At 50.8% G+C, this 24,599-nt stretch overlaps 2 protein-coding genes across 2 annotated transcripts; one reads left to right on the plus strand and one right to left on the minus strand.

The window, feature by feature from the left end:
* Positions 1-10,027: 10,027 nt before the first annotated feature.
* Positions 10,028-10,852, minus strand: IUM83_18614 (RNA polymerase II-associated protein 1; the record flags this gene model as incomplete). Its single annotated transcript, XM_067943624.1, has 3 exons — positions 10,028-10,438; positions 10,520-10,603; positions 10,670-10,852. The coding sequence occupies 3 exons, from the start codon at positions 10,850-10,852 to the stop codon at positions 10,028-10,030; spliced, it is 678 nt and encodes a 225-aa protein (XP_067786176.1).
* A 4,341-nt stretch (positions 10,853-15,193) lies between these two features.
* IUM83_18615 (Hydroxyacylglutathione hydrolase) lies at positions 15,194-23,157 on the plus strand (the record flags this gene model as incomplete). The annotated part of the gene is made up of 3 exons (XM_067943625.1): positions 15,194-15,625; positions 22,433-23,081; positions 23,147-23,157. The coding sequence occupies 3 exons, from the start codon at positions 15,194-15,196 to the stop codon at positions 23,155-23,157; spliced, it is 1,092 nt and encodes a 363-aa protein (XP_067786152.1).
* Positions 23,158-24,599: the final 1,442 nt, after the last annotated feature.

Raw genomic sequence — 24,599 nt, forward strand, 5'->3', positions numbered from 1 at the left:
AAATTGGGAGGGGTTTTGGGATCGCCCCAACATCTCTAGATTAAAATCCAGAGAACACTTACCAGTGCTCGAAAAAAAATATAAAGACAATAATTGCCGTATTATATTGACGGAATAACTTATTATTGCAAAGTCGAGATTACCGTAAGATACGAAATTGAATATCTGTAATAAGAGTATTGATATGTACCAGCGCAAAAATACGCCCGAACCAGTCTCCATCAAACGACTGGATCCAGTCTTCTGCATGGACTGCTGCCTCCAGTCATGTCAACCTTCTTCTTCACGGACTGTGGCGACGGATTCTTCTCTTGCAAGCAGTGCGGCAAGGTTCGCAAGCAAACTACAGGGACCTGCTACTCGAATCTCATCAGCCATCTTAAGATCAAGCACCCGGGCTACAACGAAAAGTATGAGGAGAGCCAGCGGAACGCTAGCCAAATGCTGGAAGCTCATGGCTCTGTAGATCCGTTCTTAATGGAGATTTTCAAGTGCATGGAGTGGGTGATCGCTCGCAACCACGCTCTGTGCGAGAGAGACGACCCGATGACCCGTGCTTTGGCCGCCATCAAGCCCGTCTCCTCGAAGACTTCGGTGCGCTACATGCGCCACATAGCTGCCAAAGTGGGAGAACGCATCTCTCAGGACATGAGTAATGTGTTTGGACTTGCTGGACTTGTGGAACTCACCACTTTTGTAACGGGATTACACACACAAGTGACAACAGTCACTTGTGCATGGCAATTGCCGCTTATGGTTTAACAGATGAATATCTGTTAAAGGTTTTAGATACTTCCTCACATTGGTGTAAGTCACACCAATGGATACATTGAAGTGGGCCACCACAATGAGTGGTCCACACATACCCACAGATCCTATTGGTAGAAAGCAGCATCTTTCTACCAATCAGAGACATGCATATTAGCGGGGCTCTGACAGCCAGCCGCTGCCAACCCCTTTCATAGATGATAAACAGTTTTTAGCAGTTTTAGGAGGAAGATCAATTTACAAACAATACAGTTCTCATTTTACCTTAAACTAGCTACTTGGTGTTTTATTTGATTTATATTATACTTGTGGACTCAAGTATAATTAATTCAAATTATTAATAAACTCCTACGCTTCCTCATACACGTGGCGCGACGTGTAAGCTAAAGTAGTGAGCCAAAGTAGGCCCACTACACCTGGTAGCACTTTGTAGTCCGTCCAACGACCGACTACGTGACGTTCGTACAGGGTGTACGAACGCGGAGCCGAGAACCACATGAGCACGGAGGTGCCCATGGAGAGCTCCAACACGCCTGCAATGCATGTTGCACGCGCTGACTGCCCCCACCTGTCTGACCCAGAGTGGGAGGCCCTCCGACGACTGTCAACAGTCATTGGAGAAGCGGCGATAGCCACGATGCTGCGTACGCTATCGCCGACAGAGCAACATGGTGTTGCTCTGGGGTTCATCATGAAGGAGCAGCGTGATGCTGCTTCCTCAGTTACGGCGTCGTCGGGGACGACACCGCGTGCTCGATCATTAAAATTGAGTGTGAGCAATTATGTAGGAAGAGAGGGAGAGCCTCTCCTCCGATGGCTTGTCGAACTCGACACAGCCATAGCGGCTCGACGTATCGTCGACCCGTTGTCAAAGGTTGCGTTCGCCATGTCCTGCCTTGGCGGACGCGCAAGAAGTTGGGTGTATGGACGCCGACTCTCCGATCCTACGTGCTTCAGCACGTACGAAGTATTCAAAGAGGAGCTCAGACAAGCGTTTGAGCCCCCGCAAAACGAGTTCCGGTCGAGGGCGGAGTTCCTCGACCTGCAGCAGGGTAAGCATGGCGTCCATGCTTACGCTCAGCGTGCACGGTACTTGGTCTCGAACATCGTGACCAACCCGATAGACGAGGCGACTAAAGTCGTCACGTTCATGAAGGGACTGAGAGATGGGCCTGTGAAGACCTATCTCTTCCGAGAGTACCCGAGTACTCTCGAAGCTGCAATTACTCTCGCAATGCAAGAAGAGTTTAGCCTGCGGCAGGCTAAACTGCATGTGAATGTGCCGAGGTCGCAACCGCGCCCGGTAGTGAGCACGGGAGGTCCGGAACCGATGGACCTCTCGAATGCAACGGCTGCTGGTCACCAGCAGCACGGAAGTAATGTGCGATGCTTCCGTTGCGGAAGGATCGGTCACTTTGCCAGAGAGTGCACGGCTCCCGTGCACTACAATGGTGGCCGTCGTGGCGATGCCGGGCATCGCCGCGAACAAACAAAAAACGTGAACATCCAGTAGGCGCGGGGCGCCCTACTGGTAATGCAGTCGCGCGTGCCGACATCGGGCACGCGACACTGAGGACTGCAGCCCCCAGTGAGACCAGCTCTCACTGCAAGAAACAAGATGACAGGCCAAACCTAGTCATCTTGAAGGTTTACTCGAAGAGAGCGAGTGACTCTCTTCGAGCTTTGGTGGATTCGGCGCGTCGAACAACTTTGTTCGACTACGGAGCCTGCCGAGACTTGACTTCGAGGAGGTAGATACACCTCGAAGTCTTCTGGAAGTTCGATTGGCAGCAGGTGCCATCGTGAAGACCGAGAAGCGCGTCGTTAACGTGCGCTTCTCGTACAAACAACGGGTGTTTGTCGAACACTTTATCGTCCTGGACCTGGACGATAAGTTCGACGTTGTTATGGGCATGCCGTGGCTTGCACGGCATGATCCGGTAATTGACTGGAAGAAGCGCACGCTCGTGCGCTTCGGTCGCGACAGCGGAACAGAGAGCGATGGCCCTGTTACCGCAGCGCACACACCAGCAGGTGCGCGCGACTCGCCAGTCGAGACAGCGCTTAATGCCGCTGTCCCGGGGTGCCCAAGGGGTGCGCGTGGATGCGCACAAGAGAAATCCACGTCGGCAATGCTGCCGACGTCGGAAGAAAAAGATGTGTTGGTTCCGGGAACCAACACCCACGTTCAAGCGTGTAAGGGACAGTCCCTGACCCGAAGAGGTCAGGTCGACAACGACGCGTCGGCTCCGGGAGCCGACGCACCCTCGGTCATGAGGGGCTCCGCCAATGAATGGCGTGGAGGTGACGAAGGCGTGTCAACTCCGGGAGTTGACGCTGCAAACAGTGCGGACGGTTGCAAACGTACCGCACTGACGCAATTTGCATGCTGTCGTGCAGCCGGGCTGCACGACGAAGCGCCATGCGATCAAGCCGGGCTTGATATCGCGCGCCCGCAGACAGGGTCTGCCGGTGAAAGAACACATTACCGTGCAGCCGGGCTGCACGAAGGAAATGCGGTCAAGCCGGGATTGATACCGCGCGCCCGCGGACAGGGTCCGCCGGCGAACAACTGTCCACGGCCGGGCCTGGACCAGAAGAACAACTGTGCGGAGCCGGGCTCCGCACAACAAGAAGACGGCGCAAGCGGAAAACGCTGCGCAAGTCTCGGTCCGGGACCGAGACGCAACAAGAGCAGTCTGCTGGGCAGACTGCGGCGGTGACGCCGAATGTCAAGACGCTAAGCGTCTTGACGCGCACCGATACTGGATTCCAGTATCGTGACATGGAACTCGCTAGTCCTCCGACGACGGCGTCGGAGTTGACTTCGCTTCCAGCCATGAGCTGGAAGCGCTTCACGCGCGACTTGCACGATGGACGCATCGAGCAAGTCTGCGTTCTTTCGGACAGCGAAAGAACGGCGAGCGAGAGCGAAGAGCTGAGGCAGCTCTTCATGGGAAGTACCACTGAGAGTGAAGACACTCTCAGTGCGAAGACGAAGCGAGAGCGCTTCGAGGAACAAGGTTGGGACTCGCTGAAGTCGAGTCCCTATTACGAATTGTTGAGGGAGTACAAAGACGTACTCCCGGAAGACATTCCTGGGGAGCTTCCGCAGGATAAGGGCATTCAGCACGAGATTGATCTCGTGCCGGGCACGAAGTACTGTGTCACGCGGCAGTGGCCACTGCCGCGAGAGCAAGTGAAAGCAATCGACGACTTCTTTGGAAGTCGTCGCAAAGCAGGACAAGTGCGGGAATCAAAGTCCCCGCACAGTGCTCCGACGTTCTGTGTCAAAAAGCCACAGGGCGGATGGCGCATCGTTCATGCCTACAACAAGCTGAACGATGCGACGGTACCGGCGCAGACGCCAATACCGCGAAAAGATGTTATCATCGATTCGATGGCCGGGAGCACCGTTTACAGTGCTCTCGACTTGCGAGATGGATTTTATCAAATCCTAATGCGTGAGAGCGATATCCCTCTCACGGCAGTGAGCACGCCAAGCGGCATGCTCTGGGAATGGCTAGTGATGCCACAGGGGCTTAAGAACGCCCCTGCGACTTTCAACAGGTGCGTGACGCACTTGTTGCGCTCGGTGCGCGACTTCGCGACGAGCTACTTCGATGATGTATTCATCCACAGCCGGGCTGTGGACGGGAAGACCGACGTAGAGATGCACAGGGTGCATCTCCGGAAGCTACTTGAGCTTATGCGAAAGCATAAGCTCTACGCGAACCTGAAGAAGTGTATCTTCGGGGCGAGCGAGATACCCGTCCTCGGGTGTCTCGTAGGGAAAAACGGTGTTCGCCCTGACCCGGAAAAGGTCAGAGTGATCAATGAATGACCAACGCCTTCAAATGTCAAGGAACTGAGGCAGTTCGTTGGCTTGGCCACGTACTTGTGGAAGTACGTGGAGGATTACGCGGGCAAGATCCGCCCGCTGTCACAGCTTCTTAAGAAAGAAGCTGTGTGGAATTGGACACCCGATTGCCAAAAGGCATTCGATGCAGTCAAGCGGGGCTTGACTGAGGCACCGATCTTGGCAGTGGCTGACCAAGATCGTCCATTCCACGTCGTGTGTGACGCATCCGACTTCGCGATCGGATGTGCGTTGATGCAGCACGATCACGAGGGCCGTGATCGTGTCGTCTATTACCAGTCGCGTCAGCTGAAAGCAGCTGAGCGTAATTATCCGGTACATGACAAGGAACTCCTTGCCATGAAATATGCACTCGCAAAGTTCCGAGTGTATCTACTTGGAAGTAGACCATTTGTGGTCTACACCGACCATGCTTCACTGCGCACCGCAGTGAAGTCGCCACACATATCACAAAGAATGGCGAGATGGCACTCATTCTTTGCGGAATACAACTTCCGGGTCGAATACAAACCCGGAAGATTGAATGTAGTGGCCGACGCGTTGTCACGTCGGCCGGATTACGCAGAAGCTGCTGACGTCAATGCCATTGACGCCATGCGAACGAGCACACCCACGTCGTCTCTGTTGGACGACGTGAAGGCCGCGTACGCGCACGACGCGGACGCGAAACTCTTGCTGGCCTATGGCACAGCACCTTCTGACAAGGCTCGTCAGCAGTTGCCCAAGCACCTTCGTGCGCGTGCACACCGATGTCGGGTGCACGACGGACTGCTTCTTTATAATGCAGTCGTGCCGAACGATCATGACCTGCGACTCAGGATCATGTACGAATATCATGATGCCCCGACTGCGGGACATCTCGGACGTGAGAAGACTTACGTCCTTCTCACGCGCGACTTCTACTGGCACCACCAGTATAAGTGGGTGCGCAAGTACATCCGTGCTTGCGAGGTATGCCAACGCGTAAAACCTGCGCCATTCGCGCAGGCTCCATTACGATAACTACCGACTCCGTCGGAGTGTTGGAAGTCCATGTCTTTGGACTTCATCTTTGGTCTTCCCCCGGACAGCGGAGGGAATACCGGTGTTGTGGTCTTCGTCGACCGCTTCAGCAAGATGGTACATCTTGCTGCGGTGCCGACAGAGGTGACCGCGAAAAAGACGGTCCGTCTGTTCGTCGACATGGTGTTCAAACACCATGGCATGCCGACCGACATCGTGTCGGACAGAGACCCGCGCTTCACAGCGCACCTGTGGCAAGAAGTGTTTACACTTCTTGGGAGCCAGCTTTCCATGTCGACTGCGGATCATCCGCAGACGGACGGTCAAACCGAGCGCGTGAATCGCGTGCTCGTCGACATTCTGAAGAGCTACGCTCACTCGTTCCAATACTGGAGCGAGTGTTTGTCGATGGCGGAATTCGCCATCAACAACTCGGTGCATGCCTCGACCGGGCATACACCGTTCTATGTGAATACCATGCGGCATCCCCGTCTGCCGAGTTTACTCGGAGTGGTGGCTCCCACTGTAAGTGGGGGAGGATCTACGACTGCAACACAGCAGCTGCAGAAAGCCGCTGACACCTGCACAGTGTCAGCCGCGACAACAAGGAACAAGACAACCAGGTCTGCGCGGGGCGCAGACCTTGGCAGGAAGAACCAAGGGTCAGCGCCCTTCGCTGACCCCCAGAACAAGGAAAACGAGTCTGTGCTCTGCACAGACTCCACAAGGAACAAGGACCACGGGTCTGCGCAGGGCGCAGACACCGCGAAGAACCACGCAGAGGCCGGGCCTCTAGCGGAGAGCGAGCTGAACGAGTTCAGCTCGGATGCGGTTGACTTTATCAATAAAAGACAAGCCGTAATTCGGTTTGTCCAGGACACGATTGCAGCTTCTGTGGATAAACAGAAGCTGAAAGCCGATGATATTGGCAGGGCAACACAAATGAATTCAACGTGGATTCATTGGTTTTATTATCTACTCAAAACCTGCCTAAACATGCAGTTTCGGATTTCGGAGCAAGTAAGCTTGCTCCGCGCTTCATCGGGCCATTCACGGTGATGGCACGCCACGGTAACGCATACACGCTAGACATACCGTCTAGCATGCGGCTCCACCCGACATTTTATGTCGGGCGGTTAAAGCCATACCTCCAGCACGAACCAAGTGGCTCGTCTGACCCGAAGAGACAGACTCGGCAGGGAAAACCCTCCTCTCCAGCGCGACTACGCGCTGGAGCAGTTAATACAGTCGGGCCTACAGCCCGACCGGCACGTTCAAGGCGGTCTGGGAGACCTCCAGAGCCGGGACACGAAGGAACAGAGCCGCAACCGCCGCGCTCTGAAGGTACTCCACGACCGTCACTTGGTCGTGGAGCAACACGAGATGAAGGTCAACACGGCGTTGACCATCGGGGCGTGTTACCACCACCTCCGCCACCGCTGCGAGACGCACGCGGAGAAATTCGCTGGATGATCCAGCGAATTGTTGATCATAGGAAAACAATCCGAGGTCCGGATTGTTTTCGCATTCGCTGGAGAGGTTTCCCTCCCCAACACGACACGTGGGAACCACGGAACGTCCTGATGGAAGACGTTCCGGACATGGTGAAGGAGTACGAAGCCCAACACGCACTACCAGCAAGAAGGTAGTGCGAGCGCTGTAGTAATCTACAACGCCTGACGACTCGCGTGCTAGATAATTAGCACGGAGATCATTGAAGCTTTCAGGTATACATATAGTATACCTGTTGTGGTCGCGGTTGCTAATACGCACCGCCACCTGAACGGACAGTGCGCACGGCGCACGGACACCAGCCTCCACCGCAACAGCGTGGAGTTGCTAATACTTGCCTCACTTCGAGAAGGACTCGAAGTGCTTTGGCGCCTGCTTACCCGATCACGGTAAGCAACAGAAATTCGCTTAGAGATGTCGACGCACAGGCGCGGTCGACATCGAAGAATCGTACACAGACACTGTGTTGTCTGTTCCCGTGGTAGCGGCGCACCTCGCCCTACCGCGCATGGTACTCAGCAACAGAGAGCTTACTCTCGCAATGGTGGTCTTCAGCTTGATCGTGCTCAATGCGGATGAGCACGGAAATCCCCAGCACAAACAATTGACAAGCAGTCAATATTAATTGACGTGTCAAGACCGACACGTCTAAGCTTAACGGGGGGATGGTGTAACGGGGTTACACACACAAGTGACAACAGTCACTTGTGCATGACAACGGTCACAAGTGACAACTGTCACTTGTGCATGGCAATTGCCGCTTATGGTTTAACAGATGAATATCTGTTAAAGGTTTTAGATACTTCCTCACATTGGTGTAAGTCACACCAATGGATACATTGAAGTGGGCCACCACAATGAGTGGTCCACACATACCCACAGATCCTATTGGTAGAAAGCAGCATCTTTCTACCAATCAGAGACATGCATATTAGCGGGGCTCTGACAGCCAGCCGCTGCCAACCCCTTTCATAGATGATAAACAGTTTTTAGCAGTTTTAGGAGGAAGATCAATTTACAAACAATACAGTTCTCATTTTACCTTAAACTAGCTACTTGGTGTTTTATTTGATTTATATTATACTTGTGGACTCAAGTATAATTAATTCAAATTATTAATAAACTCCTACGCTTCCTCATACACGTGGCGCGACGTGTAAGCTAAAGTAGTGAGCCAAAGTAGGCCCCTACAACTTTGTTGCAATTTTTGGCGTGTTCGCTAAAGCTCGCAAGCTGCAGCACGTCCTGCTCGCGGTCTCACCAGCGGAGTTTGGCCAGACGGCTGACGCGGACATATAGATGATCGAAACGGTACTGGAACTTTCCACAGAGACGGTACGATGGTGCTATTTATCGTCGCGGAGCAACCAGGCGATCGCGACTCGACTGGGTGTGCCTCTTGTCGGGTGTGCTAGTCACGAGTACCAATCGGTCATCGACCAGGTCCAGGCCTGCTTCGCTACCCCCAACAATGCAGCCGAACTGGATAGTCATACGTGCCCGAAGTCGCTGAAAGCGAACGCGACCGGTGGTCGTCTGCTTTTAAGATGCTCCAACGCTACATAAAAATGAGAGACGCTATCAAGATGGTCACCGCCGTGGAAGATTCACTGCCTTGCCCAAGTACTCACCGCAAGATCGCACAGCTCGTCGAGAAACGAAGGATCTTGACTGCGTGTGCATCAACCTCCTGGCGGAGGATCGTACTCTGGCAGATGTCTGCCTTGTCTTCGATGCCACCGTCTCGAAGTACCCAACCACAGCGAAATATCTTCAGCCGACTGCTCGGATTATCCACTCACCGGTATTCGACAGTGCCGTGATGAAACTCCTGTCCGACGGAGCCCTGACAGCTATCGAAGAGGAGGTAGTTGCTTGATTCGCCGTCTCAGCCAACGTGCAGCCAGCAGCACTGGATCGAGTGGATTTCGCGACCGCTACTCTTCGTCAAGCCAAGCGACCGCGACACGCTACAAACACCGTGTACGTGGATATCATCCGGATGATCCCACCGACCAGCAACCGGTACGAACGACTCTTCTCTCAGTGCAAGCTTATTCTGACCCCTCTTGGGTCGAGCATACTCCCAGCTAACTTCGAGATGATCGTCTTCCTCCGTGCGAACTGCGAGCTATGGGGCTTCACTTCTCTCCTCAGCTACGAAGACACCGATCGACAGAGCACCAAATTAGCTTAAGGCTTACCATTTAAAAGTACTAGTACAAGACTTGCTGTCCTAGACAAGACCTGCAATACGATGCTATTATCAACTTCACAATTCCTTGCAAGTACGCATGCCGAGTCTTCACAAGTCGGCGCTTTTTGTCGAGACGAATATATCGTGCAAGTGTATCAATCGTGAGTACACACATGGTCGAAATAACGCTGTCCTTTAACCAATGTGTGATATAGTAAGCCGAATACGCGGTGAGTGTAGCGTCCGAAACATCCCTTGGGTCAGCAATTCCCTTTTAGGCGGCGAACTCCAACACATCTTGGGCAAATAGTTTGGCAACACTAAGGCGGCTGGGATACACATCACTATTCGTTTTGCCCAGATTGGTCCACTCGTATTCCGGCATGAATAAATGACGAGAAGGATCAGCCTTCCAATACATGCGACACAAGTCATTCCAATCTTTTGCTGGAGGGAGAGTGGATTCCTGTTCACTGTTTTCAGGCTGATCGCGCGATAGCTCCGGCACGGGCACCTCACAGGCTGTAGTATCACTATCAGGGTATCCGTTTTTTTCTAAAGCGCATGTACACCTTTGTCGGTCCAAAGTGGTGCTAGTCCTGACCAATGCGATTTGTTTTAATAAATATGACTAATTAGAAAAGACAAAATTGGAATTTCATTACTAATCACAGAGCAATGCGGTGGAATCCCAGAGTAAACCGGAGAGTGCTTGAAGTCCCATATTGCATGTCCTCCATGCGCTCAGCAGCCACAACAGCATACTGGCAGTGCAAAGCCATCTTGCTCACGAGTCGGAGGTCCATGTAACTGATGTTGCGCTTGGCGGCGCGCTCCAGAATCTTCACGCGGCACTCCGCAATCTGGCCGCGAGGATGACTTGCCACCAGCTCATCACGCGACAAAGCTAGGCCCGCATTGATGCGTACCTTGAGTACACTGAAGGAACCCTCTATGGGGTGGCACATAGGCGAATAGGGTGCCAGGCTGAGCAGTTCAAGATCGTCGTGATCGACAACACGATCCTCAGTTTGGCTGTGAGCCGGGGCGTTGTCGAGCACGACAACCACGTTCTTACCCTGGAAGTGTTCTTGGTAGGTGATGCCTTCACCTTCTCGTCAGTAGCGTCAATATATTAGTAGGTGGTGATGTGCATGTACCTGATTCACAGTGTATAGGATGCCGATGAGCTTGTCCGAAATGGTTGACGTGCTGAAGTCGTACGCCACCATGTCCTTCATCGCCTGCAACGCGTAGGTATAATAGTTGCTGAAGTATCTGTAACAATCTCCGGCGTGCACTTCACGTACGCATCCCGTAAGCCGCCACGGGGCAGAAAATCCTCGCGTCCACTGGATCTCGCAAACTTTGGTCCGTCGGACCGAAATTGGCGAGATGCCGTTGCGCGCCTCTACAAGCATGCAGTCCCCTCGAGCTCGGTAGCTGCCGAGGATACGTGCTCGAGCTACTGGCGAATGGGGCGGCGAGGGCATGGTGCGCAGGAGACATGAGGCTTCGGTCGGTGTAGAGGCCGTTATCACTGGAGCTACAAAGTCAGCAAGTGAGAGCAGTAAGAGCAATTCGCAGACAGCCCACTTCGTGGCCACCGGTTTGGTCTCCGTAAATGCCGGTTTGATCTGTGTTTGGTGTTTCGTACACAAATGAGTTAAGTAACATGAAATTCTATTGTGATTTTTGTCCTACTTCACCGCATTGCTCTGGACTAGCACCACTTTGGACCTGCAAAGGTGTAGCATTTTCGAGGGTCTTCAAATGCTTTTCCAGTGAGATTTCTGAAGGCGTCTGCCTAGTATTAACTGCCGCACTTCGCCTTCGCCCGGTAAACGTCGTCGGGCAACCTGTGTAGACTTCAGGATCTGGGGCCAAACAATCCCCTAGTTGTTTATCTTCGTCGCTAGCTGCTTGGTCAAGAAGATAGCGCACAAGCGTCTCCGCCGATTCATTTGTGTCCACCCAACCCACCACTGTATGCCAGCCAGGCCGTAATATGATACAAAACATCTATTGGTCGTTCACGCTCGCACAAGTGGTATAGATTATAGCGACCTCAGTTTCCCGTCCTTCAAGCTTGTATGATGTAAACGATATGGATGAGGCAGAGTCCGAAAAACGTTGTCGCGTGAGCCTTAGCGTTAAATTTTTCCATTGCGGGCTCAGCACCTCGTTAATTCGGCACATACTATAGAACGCAAATGCGGATACCGCTGTGTTGATTATTGTGCATTGCCGCGGACACAGTAGGAAGGTTGAAACACGGGATGGCGGGGCCTAAGGCTCCGGGATCTTGGTTGCTGGTTCTTGGAGAAGAGAAGGAGATTCGGAAGTGGATAATTCTCTCCTCACCACCAAGCCCAGCCACCACATTGATCCTACATGCTTTGTATAAATACACTAGCTACTTAATCTTCTAATTCTACTAGGATCCTTACAGCGGACTCGAGCATAAGACACAGAGGTCATCCGACACGCTGTAAACCACAAGCGATTCGCTTCCATGAATCCTTCTGTGCTCGCCAAATGGCTGTGTAGAACGCTAAGCGAAATAGGCGTGGCTTGGCTCTGTAAGTAAACTTCGCACTTTTGCGCTTCTTGAGACCGCTGTTTTTTTTCTTCGTTTCTCGGGATGCAAAAGTAGAAAGGTTCTTTTGAATCAAATTTGCGACAGCACGTCCTTGTGCTCTATCTGAACATAGTGATATTAATAAAAGACATGAGAGCCTTTTGATTTTCATCCATCAACACTTACCTGGGTGAAGATGTCAAATAGGTCTGCATTGTGACTTAAATCTTCCAGTTCGTGCCCTTTCAAGTCTACAGACTCGGGTTTCGGAGGGAGAGATACGCTTTCTAGTTCGATAAGCTCCGCTCGTAGCACTGGAGACATGTGTTGAAAATAACGGTAACGTATGGTCGCTATAGATTAAACAAACCTTGAAGTCGCTCGAATGCACGAGCGGCACGCTTGGCACGCTGGGTGCCGACACGCTTGATGCGGTTCTTCCCCCATGACTTCTTTCGAATCTCACTGCGTGAGAGCCGCTCCTTGGTACCTTTGCACCTCTTCTTGTGCTGGGAACGATTGGTGCGCGATATCGCCTTGCCACACGTGTCGCACGGCGTCTTCACAGCGGTGCCATACGGCGCGCGTGTCGTCACTCCCCTCGCTATGTCGCGATGTGCGAATCGAATGCGCTCCTAACCACATTTATTGGCTAATATTAATTTTTCTGATTTCACACTTTTGATTAGTTACTTTGTTTTTTTGCATGAGCTTGTCTTACCGTTGCGCTGGTGAAATAAGTCTGTTTCCGACTGCAAGTTCCTGGTCAGTGACAACTGCGCACTTAACAAGCGGCTTGCAACTATGCTTGGCGTGCCGCTTGTTGGATGCGCAAGCCACCATCTTAACTTGGCCACTCGTGACTACAGACAGGGACGTACCCCCCCCCCCCACACACACACACCACCACCAGCAAAACACGCCATCTAAAAGTGGGATATCCGATGTGGCAAATAAGACGATAATTATTTTTATCCAATACAATGCAATACAAAATTGCTGGCTCTCGTAGCCAGCTCGCCCAGCAGGTTGTGCTGGTATTTTCATTATGCGAGATGTACTTTAAGCAGCGGGCCTACACTATCAGTCAAAAACGAGAGCCAATCGATCTGGCTGAAGAAATCGGTGTCAATCCGGCTGCACGCCAGCTCGGGGTGCCACATCAATTTGAAATGCTCTTTCTCCTTACAGTTGATGTTCTGATTTTGCGCATTACTTGCACCTTTTCATGCATTCGTTATTGTTTCGTGATTTGATTCGACCAATCAGATTTTACTATTTTGATGATGGTGTGTTTTGCGTCCTTGTGCAATAGTGAGATTCAATATGGACAGCTAGTAGGTGGAGGTGGCGTGTTTGTACGTCGTTATCTGTATCTGGAGCCACACGACAGCACTCTCGAAGATGCGCAGCAGCTCGTGAGCAAAATTCGTACGACCGCCAATTTGGGTATTCGCATTATTAATTTTGGGTTTGACTAAATATGTGCTTCCCCGATTATGTAATTATTTCTGAATTTACGACCAAACCCGCCCTGGCGCCAGTCCTCCGGCAGGACACGCACTGGTCATCAACGCTTTCGATGTAGGAGCGCTTCTTCAGGCTGCAAGAGTTCATTTCGGCGGACGACGAAAAGCTGGCTGACTATATCCTATCCCACAGGCCCTCCGGAAATGGTGCTGCAATTCCATTCCTACCTCCACAAGAAGTTATGGCGCGGAGCTTCAGACATTCGAAAATAAATTATTCAATGTACAGCAACAACTTCAAGTACAACATGACAACTTGTATTTGTAGGTAGAAAAAACCCTGTCAACTTACGCTTTGACAGCCTTCGACACCGTCGCTGCCCCTAGAAGCGCCTGTCCACCTTGATTAACAGCAGTATATCGAGTCGAATAGGGAGAATGACGTGGCGGTGAAGCGATAGAACATGGCGTGCCTTGCTAAACAGCCGCGCCACGGCATTCGGCGTAGGTGGGATGAAACTCACACCGCAGTAAACTTGAACAGAAACATGCTGCTTTTTGAGCGCGCGTAAGGCGCGATTGACAAAGCCGGCGCGGCCGATGTACCAATAAAGTCCTTGATTGCAAAAAAGTGCATTACCAGTTTGTACGCCGAATCCCAGCACATACTCTGGCGCAACACGGATACTACAGAAAGTGTTTTTTTCTACATTACAAAAAATCACATTTTAGAAAATTGCAAAAGATAGCCAATTACAGCACAGTACACTTATACCAAAGTTACGCGGAGTGGTTGAGGTTTACGCATGAGGTCTTTGATCTTATCCAACAAAGAGCTGCAGTTCGCAATGAATTTCTGAACGGCGATGCTCAGTCGGTGCGAAGCAGAGGTCGAAAAAAAAGTGCAATACAATAAATAATCAGTTTTTTTCAAAAAACCTTTTTATTACTGGACCTTACGGCCTCCACTACAATTTAATATTGACCCAATTAGTGACAATAAATATCGTAAAAGTGCCACTGGCTGAACTCCGCAATTGTGTCATCGATGACATCGCGGGATGACGTCAAAGCTGAAGTTAACCACACCACACTAGTGTCAGCAACAAACGACTGGCTTCGGGACGCGTTTGGTCGATTTCGCTAACACAAACTACGGGCCCCTTGTCGCTCACAACTTTATTTCGGCTGAACGACGATGGTCTCCAACAAGCAACTTGCTGCTTTCTTGTATACTCCGCATGATTTGCTCCGCTGCAATCTGCGCGGTAGCGAGCGCAAACAGTTGTCTGGATCCAGCTACTCCAATCTGGTTGCGCTTCTGACATCGAAACACACTGGCTACGAGGCAACAAACGCTTCGCTCCAGTCAAGCTCGGATCGGCCCCTTCAGGTGTTCGGCTTTGTCGCAGAGGAGGTGAGCCATCTCTTCCAATGGATTCGTTGGGTCATCGAGCGCAACATGCCCATTCATGAAGTCGAAGATGCGCTCACTCGGTCTATGAGCTAGCTCCGACCTGGGCCGTCAAGAAGTGCATGGAGGGTATCGCGATCGAGGTCAGCAGAAAGCTGGAGAAAGAGATGGGAGCCCTCTTCGCCCTCATGTTTGACGGCTGGTCGCATGGGGCACTCACTACGTCGCTCTCTACGCCGTTTACGAGGCACGTGGTAAGCTACGTGTTCCACTACTCGGTTTATCACCACTTGAAGATGGCACACAGACAGCTGACGCTCATGTCAAGCGGTTCGAGAACATCCTCGATGTTTACAACGAGACTGACGACATGGTGGGATTTCTGGTGGGAGACAACTGCGCCACCAACCAGTCTATCGCAACCAAGATGGGGATTCCTCTAGTCGGCTGTGCGAGCCACCGATTCAACCTGGCCGTAAACAAGTTCTTGGAGCCGTATGACGATTTGTTGGATGAGGATAACAACCTCATGGTGGACTTACGTCGCGAAAACAACAGCGCAGAGCTCAAGAAGTACACGGATCTTACTCCTATCAAGCGTAACGTCACCCGCTGGTCTTCCACTTTTACGATGGTTCAGCGATACATTCGAATTCGCGCGGAAATCAAAAAGGTTGACGCAGTTGAGGAGATGGTCCCAACTGGTGGAAAACACAGAAAGTTGGTTGTTTTGTTTGAACACCTGAAGAAGTTCGAGAGTATCTGTAAGCGGCTGCAGCGCGGGGACACAAGCATGAGAGAGGTACGCGTGATGTTTGATGCTCTCATCGCAGATTTTCCCGTCATGTCAGAGCATCTGAAGTCAACCGTCAAGATCGTTCACACACCAGCATTCGAAACTGGTGTTGTCAAAGTGTTAGCAGGTTCGGTTCTCTCATCGGCGGAGATAGCAGCTTTAAAGCGATTTGAGCAGACACTGGAAAGAAGCGCAAGGAACGAGGAGAAGACTGCGCTACAGTTCTGCTTCAAGGAAAAGGAAAGAAGAAACATGAAGCGAGTATTGCAACTTACATGCCGCTCGAGAAGATGGTTCCCCCAACTTCAAACACTGTCGAGAGGCTCTTCTCCCATGCAAGCTGGTTTTGACACCACATCGGCGTTCTATGCTTCCGGCCAACTTCGAGCAGCTGACGTTCCTGCGCGTTAACCGCGATATGTGGGACATTGCTACAGTGGCTCGCATTAGTGAAGAGGCAACCAATTAGAATACGATCGATAGTGGCGACATCACTACAGTAATTCGTTACGTTGAAGTTATGCTCTCCCATGTTCTAATCATTTTTGCAAAGTTACTCTAGGACTTTTGTATTGTCGTTTCGGGTCAAGTCAAATCGTAGTTATGTAGACCTGTCTTTCTTCTTTACAACGCAAGTATCTCCAGTCGCGGAAGATTCATATTCAAGGAGTAGATGCATTTCTCGTGGAGCCAATGATAATCCGGACACGTATCCCCCTTTAAATAATATAAGTATTTAAAATATGTATCCCCCTTAAATAAATATAAGTGTTCAAAATATAATCAACACAGCGTATTTTTAACCCCTTGAGCCCGGACGCCTGGACCTTACAAGATAAGGGTCATTCCTTAACGTGGACCATACACGTTAAGGTTTTATTTACTTTGATTGTGTATTGACCCTTACAAATTTCAAGTCAAGAAGGGGTAGGTACTGTATCCACGCTTTCCCGCTGATGTGCAACGATCAACATAAACGATACTACCAGAAAGGACATTAACAGATCAAACTTGCATTTTGCATATGCTGTTTTGTAGAAGATCGCCCCCCGCCACTCGACTCCGTGGCTCATTTCCGGATTTTCTCGCTTGTCTCCTAAACCCCACGCTGCCTCTCCAAAATGGCGTTTCAGGCTGAAGAAGGCTGGTTGGACATCCAAGCGATCCACTGGGCTATCAGTTGACTTCACCTATCTCAAGCTTGGGAAGACTACCAAGGGCGTCAGCGGAGAAGATTTTTTCGAAGGCGTGGAAGCGCTCATGAAGTATTTGGACAAGATTGATCGGGGTAACACCGCATGTTGCATTTGGTGCTTACTCGCTACATTGTACTGATACTGTTGCATGAACAGCTGAGCTCCAAGCGAAGAAGCAGGCGAAGCGTGGCGGATCAGCAAATGTCGTTCGACGTCAAACCTCTTCAAACTCTGTAAAAGCTACCAAGGGCTGCAAACCCGGTGCGGCTGAATGTATTGCATTCTGATTGGACCACATCTAAATCGCGCTTACCGCGTACTTGTGTACTAGCTGGCCGGATCCAAAAACCCACGAGTTCAATCACTCGTCGGTAGCCCGCCGCAACAGGCACAGTCATCTCTCCCCGCCCCGCCACTGGAAAATGAGGCTACGCCAAGGTCATTCGCACCTCCCACCCCGGCTGTTCTGCAGGCCATTTCCCCGCACGACACTACGTTTACCGTGGAAGTGGCGATGGCCAATCCTACAAAATCTCGAAGGTATAATATTGTGTCATTATCGTGTATGGTCCAAGTTATGCTTATACCTAATGCTGTATCTGATATTTGATTGTGTATTAGATTCGTGTATCAGTCCCCAGAACCTCGATCCAGATTTCAAGGATGCAGACGATAACCGCGGCTAGTTGGATGATTCCGACGAAGACTATCAGTCCGAGGCGAGGCGGTGTAGCCCGGTGTCGACGTGGAAGGCTAATATGTAAAACAACTTGCACAAGAACTCAAGTATCCTAAGTTCAAGGACAAGTCACGGGATGATATCCATGAGGACGTGGTGAAGACATCACCTATCGAAGCGAGAAAGTTGTATGTCTTCATAGTTCTATTATAGCACGGTTCATTGTTCCAAACAAAGAAATACTTGCGCATCATTAGAAAAGGAGGGAGGGTGTCACACCTCGTGGGTGTTTTGGGCGCTTCATGACGCACGATCGATTCATGCATAACTTCATGAACCTAATTTTCAGCCGAATGATGACCCCAAAGGTCGCGACGGATCTCGCGCGGAATCTGAGTCCCGGTATTGATGCACTACAAGACCGTTTTTGCTGCTGGCTACATGCCGCCTGTCATCATGGCCTTCGACGAGGTGGTGTTTCCTTAGCGCTCAATGTTCAATAGCGTGCGTGTCTACATCAAAGTGAAGCCCCACAAGTGGTGCACCAAGTTGTTCATTTTGTAACTACTGCCTATTGCATTCGATGCGTGCCAGGCGTGTCTTTGGGCGCACCTTCTTTTTTTGTTTTGATCCCCAAGTCTGCTTATCGTGTATGGTCCAACCGAACACATTGTTAAATTGTATGATACCGATTTCAAGTATACTGCGAAAAATAGGAGAGGGCAGATCAATCAAGCTCAATGGGTGGCGACTTGGGAACAACAACCAAGGCCGGAAGCGGCGAACAACAGCATACACTGTGTGCTCACTTCTCAAGGGCATTAGCAACGCCCGTGGTGGTGATTCATCAACGTACTGCAGTACATGCCAGCTATAAACCTTGTCGAAGAAACCTATTGTGTGGCGCATCTTTCGGTGCGAGAAGAAGCGCCACACCGTTTACGGCGAGCTGCTCTCCTGCTTCGATATCTGACACAAGTGCTGGAGCAATGAGGCGCTGTCAACTGCGCCGCAGCGAGGGTGGGAAGCTGTCGATTGTGCAGCGCCAAGATGAAGACACTGGAGAAGGGAGTGGTGGTAGTGGCATGCATGCAAGCGATGAGTCCACGGTGTTCGCTAGTCACCTGCCAAAGCGGGCCTGTCTTGCACTCGACGCGACGACGGCTGATTGAACTGCTGTTTAGAATTTTCCATTTCAATTGGGTTTTAGGATAGCAAAATTTCCCGCCTATCTGATCAGCAGCACATGTTCGTGGTGAGGCTGTTATGCTCTTCCTGTACACGGCTGTGTTCATCGTCGCAGCGCCTCTATCACTCCCTTGCACTGGTTTTGTTGCACAACATACATGTTATGAGCGCTAACATGTATTTATCACTGCCAAATCATGAACCATACACGATACCGAGAGTCCCCACGATCGAATGTTAGGTTTAGCCTGCATCTATACACTATACAAGTTATGGAATGATGTAGGGCTTTGTATGAGAACCCTTCCCCGCACATACACGTTAGAGCGTCTAGGGCTTAGGGACCAATGGGGTACCGTACTACCTCGGTCTCAAGGGTTAAGTAGACCGGAGAGGAGCTAAAATAAGAATTATGCATATATAATTCTTAGTTTAGCTCCTCTTTGGCCAATTTAAAATACACTGTTTAAAATATCCTAATAGCTTCCCTATCAAAATGCAATCACCTCTTCAACATCCTGCTTGTTGTCTTGGCTGACAGCAGTGTCACTCGGCAAAAGAACCTATGCCGAAAAAAAAACAAGCGGCTCAAGCAAATTGCTGCGCTAGCAGCAGCCAAGCGGTCGCGCGATCGCCCGGCACGCGACCAAGCATCCCAACCAACAACTCATGCCCCCTGGCAGCACTCCGACTTGAAGCCCAGTCGACACATTGGTGTTGCCCAACTATAGTTGTGGAGGAAATCGAGACGTCATCGGAAGATGACACCTCTGATTTTGGCGAGGGTCCAAATTTATTTACAGTAGGTGTTATTTACGGGGAAAAAACTAACCCGGCAGGTGACGCGTGCTCCTTTGTGGGCTGGGCGGGCTACGCAGAATTAACTTGGCAGCCAGCAGCTGACCTGCCGCAAGACCTCATTAATGAGTTTGAACGCGACGAGCTTGGTGTACGTTGGCCGGTGGATTACCGAGTTGAAATTCCGACAGGAGTTCCTACTGGTACTAGAGGCAGAGGTAGAGTAGGAAGGCGCTCAATATAAATTGCAATATATATTGCTGGAATTTTTATTATTGTTTGCTAGTAAATTGCAGTTTTTATTTGTGATAATTGCTGGCCCCAATTCAATATGAGACTGTATTGGAGGACCTCAGGTGCGAAGCACAACTGATGAGCGGATCAGCCAAAAGACTGGCCACCTTGATGTTGACATCACTATTGTATCCGACAAGGTAGGTGGCATCCTCAATGTTACGGTCGTAAAAAGAAAAGTGTGCCTGTCAGAAACTTGACGTGTCTAGCCGAGGTGTGGTCCGTTACATCGTCGTCAATCATAGGCACAAAGGTCAGGAACGCCTTGTCGACCGTCGTGTTGAAAACCCCGCGAACACGGTGATGTAATGCTCCGAGCGGAAAGTCCATTCATCAGTCATGTAACCGAATTTGGCGGGGAGGGCCAGACCAATGTCGATTTCGACTTGACGCACGACCAAAGCGGCGTACTTCACCAGCGGTTTCGTAGGAATGTCTCCCAAATGGGTGTATATGGATACAAACAACACGAAAACGGCATGTTGCAGGCCGTAACCTAGTCCAGCCAACAGAACACTGTCTGCGACTTCGGGTCAATGAAGCGACCAGCGTGGTGATGTACCATTGGCCATCATCGCAGCCACGAAGTCGGGATATCGCTCGACGATGTAGTCGTACAGGTTGCTGTATCCAGCAGAGATGTTTCTCACAAATCGTCACATTCACTTTTCCTTCGGAGTAGCCACTTGGTAGACACTGTCCGCGAATGGTACCCCTTGAAGTTGTGATCGGGCAGCGAGGCGAACAGGAACGCGGCAAATGTTGAGTTCTTAGTGATAGCAAGGAGGGGAGGGTTGGGCTGGGGTATTCAAAATGGAAAATGGTAGGGTCTAAGAATACAGCAATGTCACGGAACTCCCTGTCAGTCATTCCAAAAGACTGAGTCTCACAATACCATACTGGTATGCATACTTTTTCGTAACTATTAATTCCTAGTATTGTACAGTCAAATCCAAGTAAATGCGTTGATATATCATTATTTCCTCGCACGAAAAGTAACAACAGTAAATAGTTGTCGTACGCCATTATCGCTACCATTTATCATAATACATTTCCGAGCACTGCTTTCGCACAAGAAGATTATTCTCGTTGGGTCGCAGGAATCGGGAAGTCGACCCTACTGTGTATAATGACGCCCTAGCTCGTGTCCGATCACAAGAAGAATGTGTTGTTGTATCGACGTGTGTTTGAACTCAGGCAGAACAAAGACAATTGGCTCCTCTATATGACGCGATAAGCTGGCCAAGTCGCGTTTTTCTCGATCCCGGTTTTGGCAGATGCTCGGGCCAAAGCGAAGCGTGACAAAGTTAGAGCCAGATGTCAGTGTAAAACACGCAATCCATGTGTAGGTTCACCACGTTGAGAAGGTGATATCATGGTAGACAGGTAGAACTTGACTGGCAACTAGGAGCCGACAACTAACTCTCCTCAATCACAACTTCTTTTATCTTCTCGACCTCATGCTGGGGTTCTCTCTCTTCGCCCTTCGACGCTACACCTTAATAGGTTATGAGCCCGGCATAAGACTCGCCCACGAACGACCGTGATTTTCCTCGCCTTAACGGTAGGAACTTCGTCATTTGGAAGACCCGCGTCACAGCTGCACTCGACGACAAAAATCTCCTCGGCATCGTCACCCAACCCGACTACGCTGGAGACTCTGACGTCGACCTCGGAAAGGACGAAGAACCCAACCAAGCGCTCGTCGAGCAACACGACGCGCCCAAGCCCGACTTGCAACAAGACTCCTCATCGAGCAAGTCCTCTGACGGCAGAACGGATGGTTCCGCTGGAGACGACAGCGATGTGGACATGGGACAAGAAAAACTGCCCGTGATCCGGTCCTTCACTGCACAAAAGCAACAAGTGTTGGGCCGATCTGAGAGCTGAAGGCCAAGAACGAACAACAGAGCTCCAGGAAGGTACGCTTCATGTAAGCGAAGGCCAATGCGTTCCTAATCAAGACCATCGATGACCAACTCGTCCTCATAATCGAGGAGAAGACTGCGGCATTCGCGATCTACCAGAAACTCTGTAGCAAGTACGAGGGTGCAGCCGTAAAGGGGCCTGTACTACATCCGGTCGTACCTCATGGCCTTGGAGTATGAAGAAGGATGTGGCCTCGCAACCTTCATCTTCGACCTAGAGAGCGCAATGAAGGCTGCCGCTGATTCAACGAACAGTGTGCTCAGCGACGAGCAGAAATCGCTCTATTTGTATCATTCGCTGCCGACTGATTGGAAGCCCGAACTCGCAGTCTGGAAAGGCAGCTGGTAGTTCATCCCGTACGAGGACCTCAAGCGCAATATCGATACTAAGACTCAGAACGAACTAGCTCGCAACCGCTATGTGCTCAAGCAAGGGACCCCAGAATCTCTGGAGACCCGCGCTGAAATGGCTATGCCAGCCTTGGCGCCCGAACATGTACCTGTGGTAGCCCCTCCTAAGGTGGACACGGCCCTGGTGGCACCGCTCAAATGCACTTACCGCCACCGTGACAACTATGACACGGTTGACTGCTACATCCTGCAGCGGCACCACTACAATGGCCAAGTCAAGACAGACACGGTACTTCCAGCTAATTTCAAGCCGAGGCCACCCCAGCAGCAGCAGCAGCAGCAACAACAACAACAGCGGTAACAGCCACCGCAACGCCAGCATCCCTACAAGGGCAACTACAATGGCAAAGGTGGAGACCAGTCCCGTCACAGCAACAAGGACTCGCGCAATGGAAACCGTGGTAATCATGGCAGACCTCAAGGGCACAACAAGTATCATGGCCGCCGAAACCGCGACGACGATGACTACAGCGACTATGGCATCGTTGCGTGCACGACGCTGGACCTCAGCCAAGTAGCAGGAGAACTGAGCCGCAGCGCCCTTGAGTCCGACCATGATCTCACGTGGACTGTCGATTCTGGCTGCACCCGGCATGTAACGTCCACCCCGAAGTGGTTCAAGACACTCAAGCCCACTGCTGAAAAAGCCATCACGATCGGTGGAAACCGCCAGATTCCCATCGAGGGAACTGGAGATGTGGAGATGAAAATCAAGGACATCAAGGGGAAGGAGCGATCCACCGCTCTCAATGACGTGCTATACGCACCCGACCTGAAGTTTAACCTCATCTCGGTCCGCCAAACGGTTGGGAACGACTTTAAGATCAACTTCCCCAACGCCAAGAAGCGCGTTCTTTTCTTTGCTCGCCGCATCAAGTTCGAAGCTAAGACTGTAGATGGCAAGTCCCTCTACCAGTTCCAACCCAAACCAACGGACTCTGATCAAGAAGCCAATGTGGCCACCTCAGGTACGTCTGACAATGTTATGTTGTGGCACAAACAAATGGCTCACCCTAACTTCCGCATTATGCAGGATCTGGCTAAGGCAAACACCGTCACGGACATGGGACTATCGAACTTCGACCCAATGCAAGACTACTTCTGCTCAACCTGCACATACGCCAAGTCCCACCGCAACCCATTCAATAAACGTACAATTGAAAGGGCGAAATTTCCCCTTGAAAAGGTTCACACTGACACAGGACCTCTGCCAGTCCCCACACTATCAGGATGCCAATACTTCCTGACTTTCATTGACGACTACATACGCTATATGTTGATTTACGTAATTAAACGGAAGTCAGATCTGTACGAGTCCTATGAAGACTTTAGAAAGAAAGCCAATAACATCTTCCGTGCGGAGGGTGGTGAAGTCCACTACCACGAGAACAAGTATTTCAGAGCTGAAAACTTACCCGACTGCAATGAAACTACCTGAAGTCCACCACTGCAGAGTAGCAGCACGCTCGGAATACAAGTCCTTAATGGACAAAACACATGGATTCTAACGGCTCTACCAAAGGACGCAGGGCTCCTCTCTCTCGGTGGGTGTTTGTCGTTAAAAACAAGGGCTACGGCACCATCGACCGATACAAAGCCCGCCTGGTAATTCAAAATTTCCTACAAAAATACGGAATTGACTACGACGCGATCTTCTCACCAGTCATCCGCACGGAAGTCCCACGCCTGCTCTCGACAATTACAGCACTCCTTGACTTCGAAATCCATAAAAGGGACGTTAAAAGAGCGTTTTTAAATGGATACCTGGATGAGGAAATCTACATGGAACAACCTGAAGGTTTTACAGTCCAAGAAAAAGAGCACCTCGCGTGAAAACTGCTCAAGAGCCTTTATGGCCTAAAGCAGGCACCTCGTATTTGATACCTCGCGCTGTGTGCATTCCTCAAAGCCATGCAGTTCCGTAAACTGATTAAAGACCAGTGCGTCTTCATTGGAGAGATTGACGGTCAGACATGAAAATCCTCGTACACTCGATAATTTCCTCATCATTGCACCGACAACTCGCGTCATCAACCACATTAAAGACGCTCTCAAGAAGCGCTTTCAAATGTCTGATCTAGGTGAAGCACAGTACCTCTCGGGGTGGTCCATTGTTCATGATCGTAAAACCAGATCCATCTTCATCTACCAAGAAAAGTACGATACCAAAGCACTGGACCGCTTCAACCATCTCGATACACACACAGTGGGAACTCCCACAGACAAGAGCGTAAAGCTCTGCCTGGACATGTGCCCACAGACAGACCCATACACGGATGAGATGAAAGCGATTCCGTAGAGAGAGGCAGTCGGTAGCTTCATGTACTTGATGATGGGGACTCGACCGGACATGGCATATTTCCCGAGAGAAGTCGGCCAATTCCTAGCCAACCTTGGCAAGGCCCACTGAAATGCGGCTAAGAGAGGCCTTAGATACCTCAACGGCACTCGCAACCTATTTATTACCCTTGGCGGAATCCACAATG

This window comes from Phytophthora cinnamomi (assembly GCF_018691715.1).
Source record: "Phytophthora cinnamomi strain GKB4 chromosome Unknown Contig70, whole genome shotgun sequence".
NCBI lineage: Eukaryota > Oomycota > Peronosporomycetes > Peronosporales > Peronosporaceae > Phytophthora > Phytophthora cinnamomi.